Raw genomic sequence first — 16,152 nt, 5'->3', positions numbered from 1 at the left:
TGCTAATGAATTTAGCATGATTATTGGTCATTTGGATTTCCTATTTTGTTAATACCTGCTCAGATCTTTTGTCCATTTTAAAACTGAGTTGTCTGTGTTTTTCTTACTGATTTATAGAAATTCTCTTTATGTTCTGGTTTCAAGTCCATTGTTGGTTGTGTGTATCGCCAATGCTTTGTCTCCCACTCTGTGGCTTGCCTTTTTAACATTCTTAATAGTGCCTTTTAATGAATGGAAGTTCTTAAATTTAATGTAGTTAAATTTATCAATCATTTCTTTTATGGTTAGTGTTTTTCTGTCCTGTTTAAGAAATTCTTATCTTCTGGAATTCTGATTTTTGGTTGCTTTGAATTTGTATATCAATTTAAGAGGAATTGACTATCTTAAACTATTAATGTGGTCTGTGATCATGGAAATCTCTCCGTTTATTTTTTATTGTATATAAGTAAAGTTTTATAATGTTCCCCACAAAATCTTGCACATTTTTTTGTTACATTTATTCCTAGGTACCTCACATTTTGAATGCTATTAATGGTAAATGCTATCTTTATTTTTTTTTAGTGTAATTTTCTAATTATCTGTTGCTGGAATTAAAAGTATAATTTTTTTTATATTGGCCTATAGCTAGCAATGTTGCTAACATTTCTCATTTATTTTAATAATTTATTTGAAGATTTAAAATTTTTCTACGTGTACGATCATGTTATCTGAAAATAATAATACTTTTGTCCTTTCCAGTTTGTATTCCTTTTAATTCTTTTTCTTACCTTTCTGTACTGACTAAGATCTCGAATGAGTATCATCTTTTTTTTTTAAAGATTGGCACCTGAGGTAACAACTGTTGCCAGTCTTTTGTGTGTGTGTGTGTGCTTTTTCTCCCTGAATCCCCCCAGTACATAGTTGTATATTTTAGTTGTGGGTCCTTCTAGTTGTGGCATGTGGGATGCTGCCTTAACGTGGCCTGACAAGTGGTGCCATGTCCACGCCCAGGATCCAAACTGGCAAAACCCTGGGCCGCCACAGCGGAGCATGTGAAATTAACCACTCAGCCATGGGGCCGGCCCCAAGTATCATCTTTAATAGCAGATATACTTGTCTCATTATTGGTATCAGAGAGAAAGAATTCAGCAATTCACTATTAAGTATGAAGTTTGCTGAAGGCTTTTTTTTGATGATACTCTTTATCAGGTTAAGAAGAGTTTTTATTAGGAATCAATGTTGAATTTTAGAAAAATGTTTTTTCCATAGCCATTGAGAAGATGAAACAATTTAGAACTTTAATCTGTTAATGTAAGAATTTTGTTGGTAAATTTTTTAATGTTAAACCTATCTTCCATTGCTGGGATAAATCCAACTTTTTCATATATTATTTTTTCTAAATGCTAGTACATTGGGTTTGATAAAATTTTAAGATTTTTGCATCTATGTTTATAAATGAGATTGCCCTGTGACTTTTCTTTCTTGTATTATCTTTGTCAGCTTTAATATCAAGGTTTGTCTAGCCAGTGTTAGCCAACAGTTTTTCATTATTGCCTCCATAACCAGACTTTTCAGATGAGTTTGCTTAATTACTCCCCTATGAAATTTTAATGCTACTGATATAATCTATTTCTACTTATATACCAAGAGCAGGCAAACTATACCTTCTACATAAAAAGAGTAATTACTACCCCCTCCTCCAGGAACCAGTTTTCATGTCCTTGGGGATAATATTGTCTCATTGGAAATGTATAGTCTAGCCTCATAAAATGGTTTGGATTATGCTCCCTCTTTTTCTAGCTGGTTATTTTTTTTTATTTAAATGACATTTTTATTCATGAAGACGAATTGATGTAAGTTTCACTTATCTCTTGATATTTATTTAGGAGAAATTTGAACAAATCAACCAACCTCTGCAAAGAGAACATCAGAAACATCAGGAACCTGTGCATCTGTCTAAAGAACATCTGAGTGAGGTAAAAGAAAAATTATAATTATTTATTTAATAATAGTAGCTAATTACAAGGTAACTTTTACCTTGGAAGTATTTTTTGAATATATTAAAAAGTACAGATTCATGCTGTAAAAATTATCAAATTGTGCATATAAGTATTATAAACATCACAAAAATTTGAGAAGAAAAAATCTATCATCTATTTAACACAATAGCTGATTTTTATTGAATGTATCAAAATTTAAACAATCAATGTATGTTATGTCCTTTGAAACATCACCTTGGGTCAGTACATATTTCTTCCCAAATATGTTTGGAGAGTTCTGGTCATCTGCTCCACTGTGGCTGAGCTCGCATTCTCTCTCGTGCCAGTTGTGGGCTCGCTGGTCGACATTACATGGTGTCAGAAGTGGGATCCAGAGGCGCTGACTACCAAGGAATGACAACCTCCAGAATTGAGTGAGGTTCCTGCACTTGAACCTTCTGTGCTCTTTGCTTCTGCGGGTTCCATAACTTTCAGTTTGCCTGCTCTTGGTAAATGAAGACATCAAACACCACACTTTACAGCCTGGAGACTTCATCTTTTGGGAAAAGGCATCTCCATAAAGACTCCCTCTAATCTTGTTGGAAGGGCCCCAATCAGGTGTTGCTGACTAAGCCCTGTGCCACCAGGTTCTAAGGAATGGACTTCTGGATTCATGGGTCTTATCTAAAAAAGGCCCCCAAACCTGATTAGTGTTGACTTACAGCTAAGAATTTCTAAGGACTTGGGAGTGACATCAGCATCATGGCAGAGTGAGCTCTCCCTGTGAACTCTCCCCTCTAAGATACAACAAAAAGGACATTCATATTCCAACAGAGGACACCCACAAAACACAAAAGACATCTGAGAGACCCATGCAGCCATTCTTTGGAAGGTGGAGGCATTGGAGCCCCCCCCCCCCCCGCCAGAGGAAGTGGAACAAGGTAATAGAAATCTTCTCTTCCTCCCAAAGGGTAGTGACCCAGGGACTGTGAGTGGCTCCAAGAGGAAAGGGGGGAGGGGGTGATCCTCCGCGGGAACACCATTGCTCTTTGAGGCCCCTCACAGCCTGAGGGAAAGTCCAACACAGAGGTGACTTGTTATCACAGGAGTGTCTTCATCAAGCTAATACCCTAGGAAAGTAGAAGCCCCTGAGATGGCACATGAGAAAGAAACCCCCCCACCCAGCCCAGTGCCCCAATTCAGCAGCTGGGAGCTGATCCACAGATCACAGCAGGCTCAGAATACACAGCTCTTGACCCACACTCAGTGGTGGCAGGTGGAAGTGGCAATCAAATACTACCACAATGTAGAAGCACAAATCCACGCCATCTAGCAGTATGAATAAATATATTAAATCTCCAGACCAGAAGGAAAATGACAAGTACCCAGAAATCAATCCTGAAGGCACAGAAATATATAATCTAAATGACAGAGAATTCAAAATAACTATCATAAAACTCAATGAGTTAAAATAAAATGCAAATGGACAGTTTAATGAATTCAGGAGCTACTTCACAAAAGAGATTGAAACTATAAAGAAGAACCAATCAGAAATATTGGAGATGAAAAACACAATGGATGAGATAAAGAAGACTATCAATTCCCTGAATAATAGAGCTGATATTATGGAGGAGAGACTCAGCAATATTGAGGACAGAAATATAGAAATGCTTCAGATGGAGAATGAGAGAGAACTAAGACTAAAAAGAAATGAAGAAATTCTCCAAGAAATATCCAACTCAATTAGGAAATGCAACATAAGGATTATAGGTATTCCAGAGGGGGAAGAAAGGAGAATGGAGCAGAGAGCTTGTTCAAAGAAATAACGTCCTAAACTTGGAGAAGGAGATAGAAATTCAAGTGAAAGAAGCCAATAGATCTCCTAAATATATCAAAGTAAAAGACCTACTGCAAGGCATACAATAGTGAAGCTAGCAAAAGTCAATGACAAAGAAAAATACTAAGGGCAGCAAGGCAGAAGAAAATAACTTACAAAGGAACCCCCATCAGTCTTTCAGTGGATTTCTCAGCAGAAACCTTACAGACTAGGAGAGACTAGAATGATATATTCAAATCTATGAACAACAAAAACTTTCAGCCAAGAATGCTCTATCCAGTGAAAATATCTTTCAGATATGATGGAGAAATAAGAACTTTCTGAGATAAACAAAAGATAAGGGAAGTTAATTGCCACAAGACCTCCTGTACGAGAAATCCTCAAGAAAGCCCTCACACCAGAAAACAAATGTTTGGAGCTCTTTTTTGGGGGAATCCTTTAGAATATACAGCACATTATTTTAAATATAATCAATTCTCTTCATGGAATTTAATTTTTTGATCTGGGGAAATGTTATGAAGAGCTAACTCCAGTGAATAAAGTATATATTGGGAATTTAACCCTGGGAAGTAACCCAAGATAAATATATATATGGGTGGAACTGTATATCATAGTATTCTTTTCAATAGCAAAAATTGGAAACTACCAAAATGTTTAAATGATCATATAAATTATGTTGTAGCCACTCTGAAACATTATATTGCCTTTAAAAATTATCATTATAGAATCTCTACAGCACTGTGGGAAAATGTTCCTCATATAATGTTAAATGAAAAAGCCAGACAGGAGCTTGTACATAGATTAGGATTATGACTATGTAAAAATGTATGTGAATAGAAACTACTGCAAGGAAATATATCAATATGCTAAAAGTGGTTTTGTTATGTAAGTGGTATTCTGGTTGTTTTCTTATCTTTTAGAAAATTTTGTATAATGGTTATATTTGTGTAAAACTAATGCATATTTTGGGGATCAAAAGCAAAGTATAACTGAGACTGAATTTCTTACTTAGTTTTTAAAATGCCTTGAAAATAATTTCAGAAAATGATCTAAGCATGATTTGAGCCTTAAGTGTGTGCATACCTAGAAATTAAATGAAATACTTTATGAGAAAGCATTTTATAAACTGTATTTAATGTACCATATAAATGAGGAGTATTTTCTCTCTTTTTTTCCAGATGATACTAATTTTTATGATTAAATTTCTATGTATTTATAATCATATAACCATAATCTCTCAGATATGTTAGGTTGAATCATATGAAATTGCATGTTTATAGGTCAAAACAATTAAATATCACCAATTTTATATGGTTCAACCTAATAAAGAGATGCCCATAAATGAAATATTCTTTTGCTACTTTTCTTTATTGCTTTCAAACTTTTATAGAAAATAGCATGATGTCATAAGAGTATATTTACTTTTTGCTGTACTACTAAAAATAGTATTATTTCAGTCCCATAATGAAGACCTGGAAAAAGAGAAAGTATCACAAAACTGCCTAGAGAGAGATGTGGAACAAGAAGCAAAGGAGCTGGAAATGGCCCATGAAGAGATCCGAAGGCTCGCTGATGAACTACAAGGGAAGGAGAAAGAACAGAGTAAATCAGGTAAGCTGTGGTCACAGATGAACGTTTCCAACCATGTTCTAAGTGTAATGCTCTTTACTCAGGGGGAACCTGAGTGCACTGAGAGAAAAGTCTTTTAGGATAAACTCATCAAAGTCTGATAAGCAGCCTCATTTTCTACAGTGTCCTAAAACTTTTATTGAAGCATAAGCATAACATTACTACCAAAATGTGCACACCTCCTAAGTGTACACCTCCCGGCGCCCCAGAAGCCCCCTTTGTTCCTTCTCCCTGTGCCCATACTCTCTCCCCTCTCTAAGAGTAACCACTCTCCTGACTGGTAACACTCTTACTGAGTATTGCCTACAGGCAGTGTGCATTTTTTAGTTCAGTTTGTTTCTCTCATTCAGTCTTTAGTTTGTGGGATTCATTCACATTGTTACGTACAGCAGTAGTTTGCTCACTTTTGCTGTTTGCATAGTATTCCACTGAATAAACATACCACAACTTATCTTGTCCATTCTACTGTTGATAGACATTGTGTTGTTTTCAGTGGTGGTCTATTCTGAATAGTGCTGCTATGAATATCCTTGTCCTTATCTAGCATTTCCATTGTGATATACCTCAGAGTAGAGTTATTGGATCAAAGTATTATGGGTATGTTCTACTTTGGTAGATTACTGCCATGTGGTCTTCCAAATAGTAGTATTAATTTAAGCTCTCCTCAGTTGTATAGGAGGTTTTGCTTGCTCCGCATTCTTTGTCAATATTTGGTATTGTCAGTCTTATTAACTCTACCTCTTCTGGTGAGCATGTAGTAGTATTTATTGTGGCATTTATTTGCATTTCCCTGATGGCTAATGAAGTTGAAAACCCTTTCCTATATTTGTTGTATATTTCCTACATTGTTGTTGCTCATTTGGATATACTATTTTGTGAAGTTCCTGCTCAACCCTCTTGTATATTTTTCTATTGGGTTGTATCTCTATGTTTTATCAATTTGTAGGAGTTCTTTATGTATTCTGGGTATGAGCCTTTTGTTGGTTATAAATGTTATGTCAGGTTTTTGCAGCCATACAGAAATGCTAATATGTGTCAAGTCAGGTGCAACAGAAGTGTTTACAGCTTCTGGGTTTTCATGTGTAAAGCCTTTTCTATATCACTACAAGGTTATTTAAAATGTTCACCTCTGGTTTTGGGTTTTTTTTTTTACTACTTTTATGATTTCGTTATTTATATTTTAATCTTTGCTTTATCTATAAATTATTTTAGTATAAAGCTTAAAATTTTTGTTATCCCCTTTCTGTACTTACATTTTGTGATGAATAAAGAACTTAGACTGATTCTTCTTCAAATGCAGTATATAGGTTACTTTATGATCATATCTAAAAAATGTTAAATGTTTAAAACAGTAATGATTTTGCCAAATTAATTGCAGGATTAAAAACCAAGAATATCAGGAAGGATGAGATTTTGTTATTAACACATTTTAAACAGTGAACACAAATGAACTCTGTGGAATGATGGAATTGTTCTATATCTCATTTGAGTTGCTGGGTACATAATTTGTCTGTATTTGTGAAAATTCATCGAACTATACACTTAAAAAAGGATGAATTTTACTGTATGCAAATTATATCTCAATAAACCCAATTAGAAAAAAAAAGAAATTTGGCCATGTGAGTGTGATGAGAAGTAGTGTTTTCTACTTGCAATACAGAAGGAGAGAGGAAAAGCAGGACCCCCATTACTCTTAGTTACGTTTGAATACAACAGAACATAATCCTACAGCAGCCTGTTCCATTAGCAGTTGATTGGTCTGATAGATCCTAAACTGGTAAGTGAAAGCTATCTCCACAGTCAGTATACTGGGGGACTGGTGAGAAGCTGAATCAGCAAGTCCTTTTAAAATATCATATGTCATATCCATGTGTACCCTATGTGTAACTTCTTGAATCGTTAATTTATAGCCAGAATTTATTTCTAAGTATATGTGTTATACGATAGTGTTTCCCAAATTAGCCTATTTCTTTCAACTGACTCTTTTAAGAGCAGGGCTTTATTTTAGTTTATTCTCTGGTTCTCTGTCACATCCAAAAATTTAGATGAGAATGAAAAATTTTGGACAATAATAAAAATATTTTTCAACAATAAATTCAGGCCAGCCCTGGTGGTCTGGTGGTTAAGTATGATGTGCTCTGCTTTGGCAGCCCAGATTTGATTCCTGGGCATGGACCTACACCACTCTGTTAGCAGCTATGCTGTCCTGGCGACCCACATACTAAAAAATAAATGAAGATTGTCATTATCACAGATATTAGCTCAGGGTGAATCTTCCTCAGGAAAAAAAAAAAGAATAAAAAAGAATTCATGTCAAATATTTAGAGTATTCGTCAATAAATAAATTACAAGAAAAAGATGAATTTTAAAAGATTTAAGGGAATTATTAACCAAATATATTGTGTGGCCTTTAGTGGATTTTGATTCAAACACATTTTTAACATTTATGAAACAATTGGAAGTTTGAATACTTATTGGATGTTTGTATTAAGGAATCATTGTTAAATTTCCTTATTCTCACATAATGGTATTGAATTGATGTTTACACTTTGGAAAACAATTTGGCAGTTTCTCAAGATGTTAAGTGTAAAATTGTCATGTGACCCAGTGATTCCACTCTCAAGTATCTACCCAGGAGAAATGAAAATGTATGTCCACACAAAGACTGGTAGGTGAATGTTCAGAGCACTATTATTTACCATAGCCAAAAGGTAGAAATGACCCAAATGTCCATCAATTGGTGAATGGATGACCAAAATGTGGTGTATCCATTGTGTGCAGAAACTAGTTAACGTAGAAGCCCTGACACTGCCGTCCTTAGAAAGTCCTGCTTGTGCGGCTAGCCCTTGGCCAGCGTCTGGGAACTTGGATTTGGGGAGGGTTCCTGCCATTCCCAACTTATGATGGCTCCCTGTGCCTAAACTATTTGTACAAACAATGTGGTTTATGCTAAAAACCTGCTTTCCTTCTGAGAGTCTGGAATTTTGGTACGTCCTAGGCAGAAAGTGGTGTATATGTGACCAGCCCCCAATAAGAACCATTGACACTCTCTCTAATGAACTTCCCTGCCTGACAACTTTTCACACATATTGTTGGTTTTTGCTGGAGAAAAGACTCTTGGAACTTTGTGCCTGATTTCCTCTGGACTTCGCCCCATGCACCTTTTCTGTGTGATTAGGAATGATCTCCGACAAGATTCTTGTTAGTCCCTTACTTCTGCGAGATTCCTCATCCTGACGTCACAGGAGGCCTGTCAGCCATGTCACTGGTGTTGAGTAGACCACAGGAGGCAAAGTAATAAAACCTGGATTAGAGAACCCAAATCCAATCAACTCCAATGCCCCATGTTCCTTCCCTGTAGCATTCTGCCATCCTCATACAATTCTTGAATAGTACCAAAAGTTAGTTCCTGAAATTTTACTAGTTTGCTATGTCTAGCAACTACTAGCAAAATTTTTAATATTGTTAATTGCAGGAATAAATTTAAAGTATTTCTGAGTGTAATTTCTTTTTACTAAACTGGTAGTACCTTGCTTAAAAACTTCCAGCTGTTCCTGTTGTTTACAGTGGTTCAAACTCTTCAGCATAGAATCTGATTAGGGAAATAGGGAAGGATAACAAGAAAGATTACAAGGTTAGATGATCAGGGGTAAGGATAAATATAGAGTGAGGTAGGAACACTAAGAGGTGAGTCTGGGAAAGCTTCCTGGAGGAGGTGACATTTATGCAGAAACTCAAAGGACAACCATCAGAAAGAAAATGTTCCAAAGAGAGAGAGTCATTTGAAATTTGATTATTACATTAATCACTTGCTCCTTGCACAAATATTTTGTTTCCTTTTTCTTCTAGATTCTGCACTTGAGAAGGCTCAACTAGAAATTGAGAAATTGAAAGGACATTTGATAAAGCTGAAAGAAAATGGTGAGTCATTTTAGCAGATATAATATTTAATAATAATACATTATATAAGCATAGATTCAATAATATTTTAAAATAATAACATTATTTAATAATTATGATAATAATAGTACTACGATCACTATTATTACTGTTTCTACTACCATTACTACCACTTGTTGCCTACTAAGTAAAGTACTTTGCCAGGCACTTTAGATGTATTATCTCAAATTCTCACAACAATTCCAAGTAGTGAGCAGTAGTATTCCCATTTTATAGATAAAGAAACTGAGTCATGGGGGCTGTCCCCGTGGCTGAGTGGTTAAGTTCGCGCACTCTGCTGCAGGCGGCCCAGTGTTTCGTCAGTTCGAATCCTGGGCGCGGACATGGCACCGCTCATCAAGCCACGCTGAGGCGGCGTCCCATATGCCACAACTAGAAGGACCCACAACTAAGAATGTACAACTATATACCGGGGGGCTTTGGGGAGAAAAAGGAAAAAATAAAATCTTAAAAAAAAAAAGAAAAAAGAAACTGAGTCATGGCAAAGTTAAGTGAATTATCCAATAGCCATAGAACTTATATATATCTGACTCCAAAACCTGTGGTCAACACAAATAATATATATTTTACTGGGACCACTGAGATCAAGACACTTTATAGTGCATTTAACACCTCACACCTATTTGTTCACTGGGAAACCAACAGTCTTGGAATCAGTGATGAATTAGTTAATCTGATCCTAGCTTGACTAGGTAAAAACGCTGCCAGTTATAAATAATATAATGAAATTTGAATGTTGGAATGGAATGTAACTACAAAAATAATTTAAAATATATTTCCTGGTTTTAAGTAATTCTAAAACTAGGTTTACCCTGTGATATTGTGATTTATAACAAGAAATATATATTTGGTCTTTATCCAGTTCCTGGCACCAAGTTCCTGAAACTCTTGCAGTTTCCTAAGTGATGAGACAGATCAAGTTGTCTTTTGTTATGTTAATGAGGACTTTTGGAAAGCCCCTAAGTAACCACAGGATGGGAGCTGGTTGCCAGGGGAGCCAACCATGTGATTAGCAGGTTGGAACTTTCAGTCCCAACCCCTACTCCCCAACCTCCCCTCTCCAAACTCCCACCCCACTACTCCCACCTCCACCACCTGGGAGGGAAGAAGGGCTGGAGAGTGAGTTCAATCACCAGTGGCCAATGATTTAATCAATCATGCCTATGTATGTAATGAAGGCTTCAGAAAAACCCAAAAGGAGAGGATTCGGAGAGCTTCCGGGTTGGTGAACACATGGAGATTTGGGGAGAGTGGTGCGCTCTGGGAGGGCCAGGAAGCTCCACACCCCTTTCCCCATACCTTGCCTTTATGCGTCTCTTCTATCTAGCTGTTCCTGAGTTATGTCCTTTTATAACAAACTGATAATCTAGTAGGTAAAATGTTTCTCTGAGTTCTGTGAACTGCTCTAACAAATTAGTTGAATAAGGAGAGGGTCATGAGAACCTCTGATTTATAACGGGTTGGTTAGAAGCACAGGTAACTTGGGCTTGAGATTGGCATCTGCAGTGGAGGGCAGTCTTGTGGGACTGAGCCCTTAGCCTATGGAATCTGATGCTATCTCCAGGTCGATAGCGTCAGAATTGAGTTAAATTGTAGGACAACCAGCTGATGTCTGAGAATTGCTTGGATATGTGGGGGGAAACCCACACACATTGTGATTGATGATGAGGATTTTTAACCCTCCTTTTTGAAAATATATGAATACAATTATAAAATGAACATGACTTTCTTGGTAGTTGGTAGAGGAAGTAAACAAAATCAATAGGGATATAGAAGATCTAATAACACTAGCAACCAGCATGACCTAATTGATAATTATAGAAAACTCCACCAGAAGTAGTACATTCTTTTCAAGTACACATGGGACATTCACAAAGAGAGACCATCCTGGGCCATAAAACAAATTTGTACAGAAGAACTGAAATTATACAATTTATATCCTCTGACCATAATAGGATTAAAATGAAAAGCAATAACAGAAGTATGTTTAGAAAATCCCCCAATATTTGGAAGTTAAATAAGATACTTCTAAATTGCCATGCTTTCAGAGAAAAAAAAATACAAGAGATATTAAAAATATTTTCTATGAATTAATTTGAATGAAAATGAAAACACAACATGTCAGTATTTGTGGGATGCAACTAAGTCAATACTTAGAGGGAAATTTATACCATTTAATGCTTATACGAGAAATCAAGAAAGAACTCAAAATAATCTAAGCTTCTACCTTGGAAACCGAAAATGAGAATAAATTAAATCTAAAGCAAACAAACAAAAAAAAAGGAGATATTAAAAATAAGAGTTGAAGTCAATAAAATTAAAAAGAGAACCACAATAAATTAGTGGAACCAAGAGTTGGTTCTTTGGAAGGATCAATAACATTGGTAAACTTCTAACTAGATTGTTCATGAAAAAATGAGAGAAGACACAAATTACTAATATATGAAATGACAGAGAGAACATTCCCATAGATCAAAAAGATAACAAGGGAATATTTTGAATAATTTTATGACAATAAATTTGATGACCTGGGTGAGATGGATGCATTCCTTGAAAGACACAAACTACCAAACCTCATTCAAAAAAAATAGATAGCCCTAAATCTATCAAAGAAATTGAATTTGTAGTTAAAAATCTTCCCAAAAAGAAAACTCCAGGCTCAGACAGCTTCACTGGTGAATTCTAACAAACTTTTAAGGAATAAATAATACTGATTTTACGTAAACTCTCCCAGAAAATTGAAGAGCGAATACTTACCCACTTTTAGGTGGTCCACATCACCTTGATAACAAAACCAAAAGACATTACATTATCCTCATGACCGTAGGAGAACTTGTAAAAAGTACAGAGAGTAAGGAGGAGCTTGTTGGGTAGTAAAAATAAATTGTGTTTATGTAGAGTGGATTGGCTAAATAAGCTACTAAACAGTGGATGCCTTGCGTCTATTAATAAGAATGGTTATATATACACACAGATTTATGTGCACTGACAGGAGCAGATGTGGGTGATATGTTATCAAGCGAAAAAAGCAAGCCATAGAGTACTACATGTGCTATAATATCATTTTGGTTTTTCTTTTTGTAGGGAGTATGTATGTGTGTCCCCCACAGGACTGCTATGAGGTGGTACACACCAATATGGCAGGAAAGTTGTGAAGACACTGGAATCATTTTTGTGTAAATTGTAAATAGCTGCTGCCCTGAGTCTTCCAAGTGTCTCCCACCTACCCTGACTCTCCCAGCTCCTTCCAGCCCCTTGTCTTTCCAGCCACTAAAGGGATGTTCTCTAGAAGTCTGCTCCAAAGCTACATTCTAATAGGTGAGGGTTCATGCTTCCCCAGTTAAATATTTTTAATACAATCGTTGTCTGTATGTTAGGATATGCATATAAATTTTTAAAGAATGTTAACCAAGGGGCCAGGCCCCTGGCCCAGTGGTTAAGTTCGCGTGCTCTGCTGTGGTGGCCCAGGGTTTCACCAGTTCAAATCTTGGACGCGGACATGACACTGCTTGTCAGGCCATGCTGAAGCGGCGTCCCACATGCCACAACTAGAAGGACCCACAACTAAGAATATACAACTATGTACTGGGGGGCTTTGGGAAGAAAAATGAAAAAAAGAAAAAAAAAGAAGAATATTTACCAAGTATTAACAATATTATTTTGGGTCAGGGTAGTAGATAAGGGTTGGATGAGAATATCCACTTTGAACATAAATGTATAGCTTGATTTTTTTTTTTAACAAAAAGCCCATATTCCATTTGTGACCAGCAAAACAATCCTGGTTTTAGTGACCTATTTAAAATAAGCCATTATTCAACTTTATTTTTAAGATTTGTGAAAATTAAAAATACTGGTAACATCCACTATGGAGAAATGGGCAGTGTCATTGTGAGAATGTAACTTTGTACAATCTTTTTGAAGACTAATTTGGCAGTATCTATTAAATTTTTTAAATGCACGTGTCCTCTGATCCAGCTATCCCATTTCTGAGGATTTATTTTTTGGAAATAGTGTCATAAGTACCTAAAGAATGATGAACAAGGATAATGATTTTAGAATTATTTACAAGAGTAAACATTGGCAACAAACCTAAACCTTCATCAGTAGGGAAAAGTAAAACAAATTATGGCACACTTGGACAGTGACCTGCTGTGCAGAACAGAACGAGAGAGTGGATAAACAAATTGTGGCGTATTAATAAGGTGGACTAAAGAGTAGAGAGGAACAAATTATTGATACAATGCAGATGAGTCCCAAAAATATGTAGTGAGCAAAGAAGCCTGACACAAAAAAACATGTATTATTATAAGATCCCATTTATATGAAAATCAAGAAGAAGCAAAACTAGTCTATGGTGACAGAAGGTAGAAAGTGGTTGTGGGGGTGGGTGGGAGTAGAGGACTGACTGAAAGGGACGTGAGGGAGCTTTATGGGGTGATAGACATGTTCTGTATCTTTTTGGAGGGGAAGTTCACAGGTATATAAAATAGTCAAAGTTCATTGAACTGAACACTTAAGATACATTTATATTGTATATAAATTATTTGTATTATTATTATATATAAACTATTATATTTTACATAATTTATACCTCAATTAAAAAGTAGTTCCAAGTGAGAAATGGAAAATGACCATAAAGATTGTCCTGTAAAGATAGCCATGATATCTTCACAAGTGGTAGGGTTGCACGCAGTGTTGTACAGCATTGTTTAAAGTTTTAAAAACTTACATGGGCAAAAGGTAGGACAAATCTTGCCCTCCATGTATACGTATATATATGGATATGGATAGTGAGTGATTTTTTTTCTCTTTTGTGTGTTTTCAACATTTTTCAAATTAAAAGAATTTACATACTAAGGAGGGAAAAAAGAGGGTAGCAAGGGAGAAAAAAGAAAAAGAAACAATTAATGCAAGTTAAAAACACAACAGGGAATGAAGAAGGAAAGCAAAGGAGACTTTAAAGCAGCGAAAGAAAAATAAGAGAAACCTAAGTGAAAAATCACTGAAAAGAAACAGCTACAAATTCAGGAAAGTCACAGGCAGCGAGTTTGCACTATGGAAACTTTGATGAGAGCTAGAAAGAGCAGGTCTTAACGTGAGGTGCTAAGCTGAGAGTGGACTAACATTCTATGGGCAAGTGCTACAGGCAAAAAGATGGTTTTGATGAAGTAAGTTGATTTCACTTGGAAAATCTGTCCATTTACTCCTCCCAGTCACTACGTCAGTCATCTGGGGGGGCCCTGCTGTCAGCGAGTGGAAGAACGTATCTAGGAGTCTATGAGGTGTGTAAGACAGACAGGACCACAAGGAAGCCACGAAGATAATTTTCTCAGTCATTTAACTTTTAGAAGATAGCCTCAACTGTTTTAAAATTCCAGGTCCTGGAAGAACTTCTACTGCTGGAAACCCTACTCTCAAAAAGTCCAACTCGTTAGTCTGGTGTGAGAAATAAAAAAAAACATTCCATTCTGTTTCATTAGGTTGGTAGAATATTCTAGGGCTGGACTTGAGAGTCTAGCAGCTCCCCTTTGCAGGGAATCGTGTATGTGGAGTCGTGGTAGGACTGAAGAAAAGGGCAGGAAATAGCATATCCTTCGTTTTTAAGAGTTAGTGCCCTCAAATTAAAACTTTGATCTGGTTGAGTGAACTGTGCTCTTCTCTGTTTTAGGTTCAATTGACTTACAGAAAGCAAAGGAACATAATAAGAGACTGGATGAGGAAATCCTGGCTTTAAGAAATCGCGTTCGATCACTTGACTCAGAAAAGAAAGAGCTTGGAGAAGTGGTAAGTTGTTTAGTTTGTTCTTAGAATGTATTTAAATGTGTATAGGAGAACGATCAGCAGTAGAGTGACATAGATATACATCACCTACTGGTTATCAGTGAGGGCGGACACTGGTGGTGATAGCATCCCACGTAGATGCCATACTTTGCCCCGGATACCTTCTATCAGTATTTATATTTTATACATTTTAACTACCTTTGCTAAACAGTAATGTTATTGCTATTGTGTCAGTTTAGGATCTTTTCTTTTCTTTCTTTCTTTCTTTCTTTTTTTTTTGCTGAGGAAGTTTGGCCCTGAGCTAACATCTGTTGTCAATCTCCCTCTTTTTTGCTGAGGAAGATTCGCCCTGAGCTAACATCTGTGCCTATCTTCCTCTATTTTGTATGTGGGATGCTGCCACAGCATGGCCACTGCTGAGTAGTGCATGTCCGCGCCCAGGAACCAAACTCGGGCTGCTAAAGCAGAGCACGCCAAACTTAACCACTAGGCCTCTGGGGCTGGCCCAGGATCTTTTCTTTTTAATAAAGATTTAGATAATAGTTTATACTTAACACATTTACCAAAGACAAATTATTACTCTATTATATTGGATAAGTTTGAGATTATTAATGATAAACTCTTAGTTGTATTACATTTTTGAGCCATTTCTTCTTAGCAATATATTGATTTTTAATATGTACTTCCAAGTTCTGGGTATGTTATATCTCTTTTCAATTTCACTTTATATTCATTTCATAATCATATCTCTAGTATCTAACACTCCTGGCATATATACTAAGCACTCAAGAAATTTTGTTGCAAGAAGGAATAAAAACCCATTAGGATAGCTATTATCAAAATAATAGAAAATAACAAATGTTGATGAGGATATGGAGAAATCGGAAACCCTTGTGTATTGTTGGTGAGAATGTTAAATGGTACAACCACCATGGAAAACAGTATGGCACTTCCTTTAAAAAGTGAACATAGAGTTACCTTATGATC

The 16,152-nt window shown here is 36.2% G+C and overlaps 1 protein-coding gene and 1 long non-coding RNA gene across 16 annotated transcripts in view; one reads left to right on the top strand and one right to left on the bottom strand.

The window, feature by feature from the left end:
- Positions 1-16,152, top strand: part of CCDC30 (coiled-coil domain containing 30) — a 139,145-nt gene that overhangs the window by 19,708 nt on the left and 103,285 nt on the right. For all 15 annotated transcript variants that reach the window (XM_070609983.1, XM_070609985.1, XM_070609972.1 and 12 more), the window contains 4 exons: positions 1,866-1,955; positions 5,253-5,406; positions 9,274-9,345; positions 15,053-15,168. In XM_070609983.1, the coding sequence (XP_070466084.1) occupies positions 1,866-1,955; positions 5,253-5,406; positions 9,274-9,345; positions 15,053-15,168 (432 nt within the window). The remainder of the gene's footprint in view (positions 1-1,865; positions 1,956-5,252; positions 5,407-9,273; positions 9,346-15,052; positions 15,169-16,152) is intronic.
- LOC103557306 (uncharacterized) lies at positions 8,586-12,255 on the bottom strand. The gene is made up of 3 exons (XR_546440.2): positions 12,142-12,255; positions 8,954-9,016; positions 8,586-8,728 (listed from the first exon to the last, which is right to left on the bottom strand). It is a non-coding gene; the product is annotated as an uncharacterized lncRNA (long non-coding RNA).

The sequence above is a fragment of the Equus przewalskii genome, chromosome 2 (assembly GCF_037783145.1).
Source record: "Equus przewalskii isolate Varuska chromosome 2, EquPr2, whole genome shotgun sequence".
Taxonomy (NCBI): Eukaryota; Metazoa; Chordata; class Mammalia; order Perissodactyla; family Equidae; genus Equus; species Equus przewalskii.
This window is presented reverse-complemented; position numbering and strand designations above follow the sequence as displayed.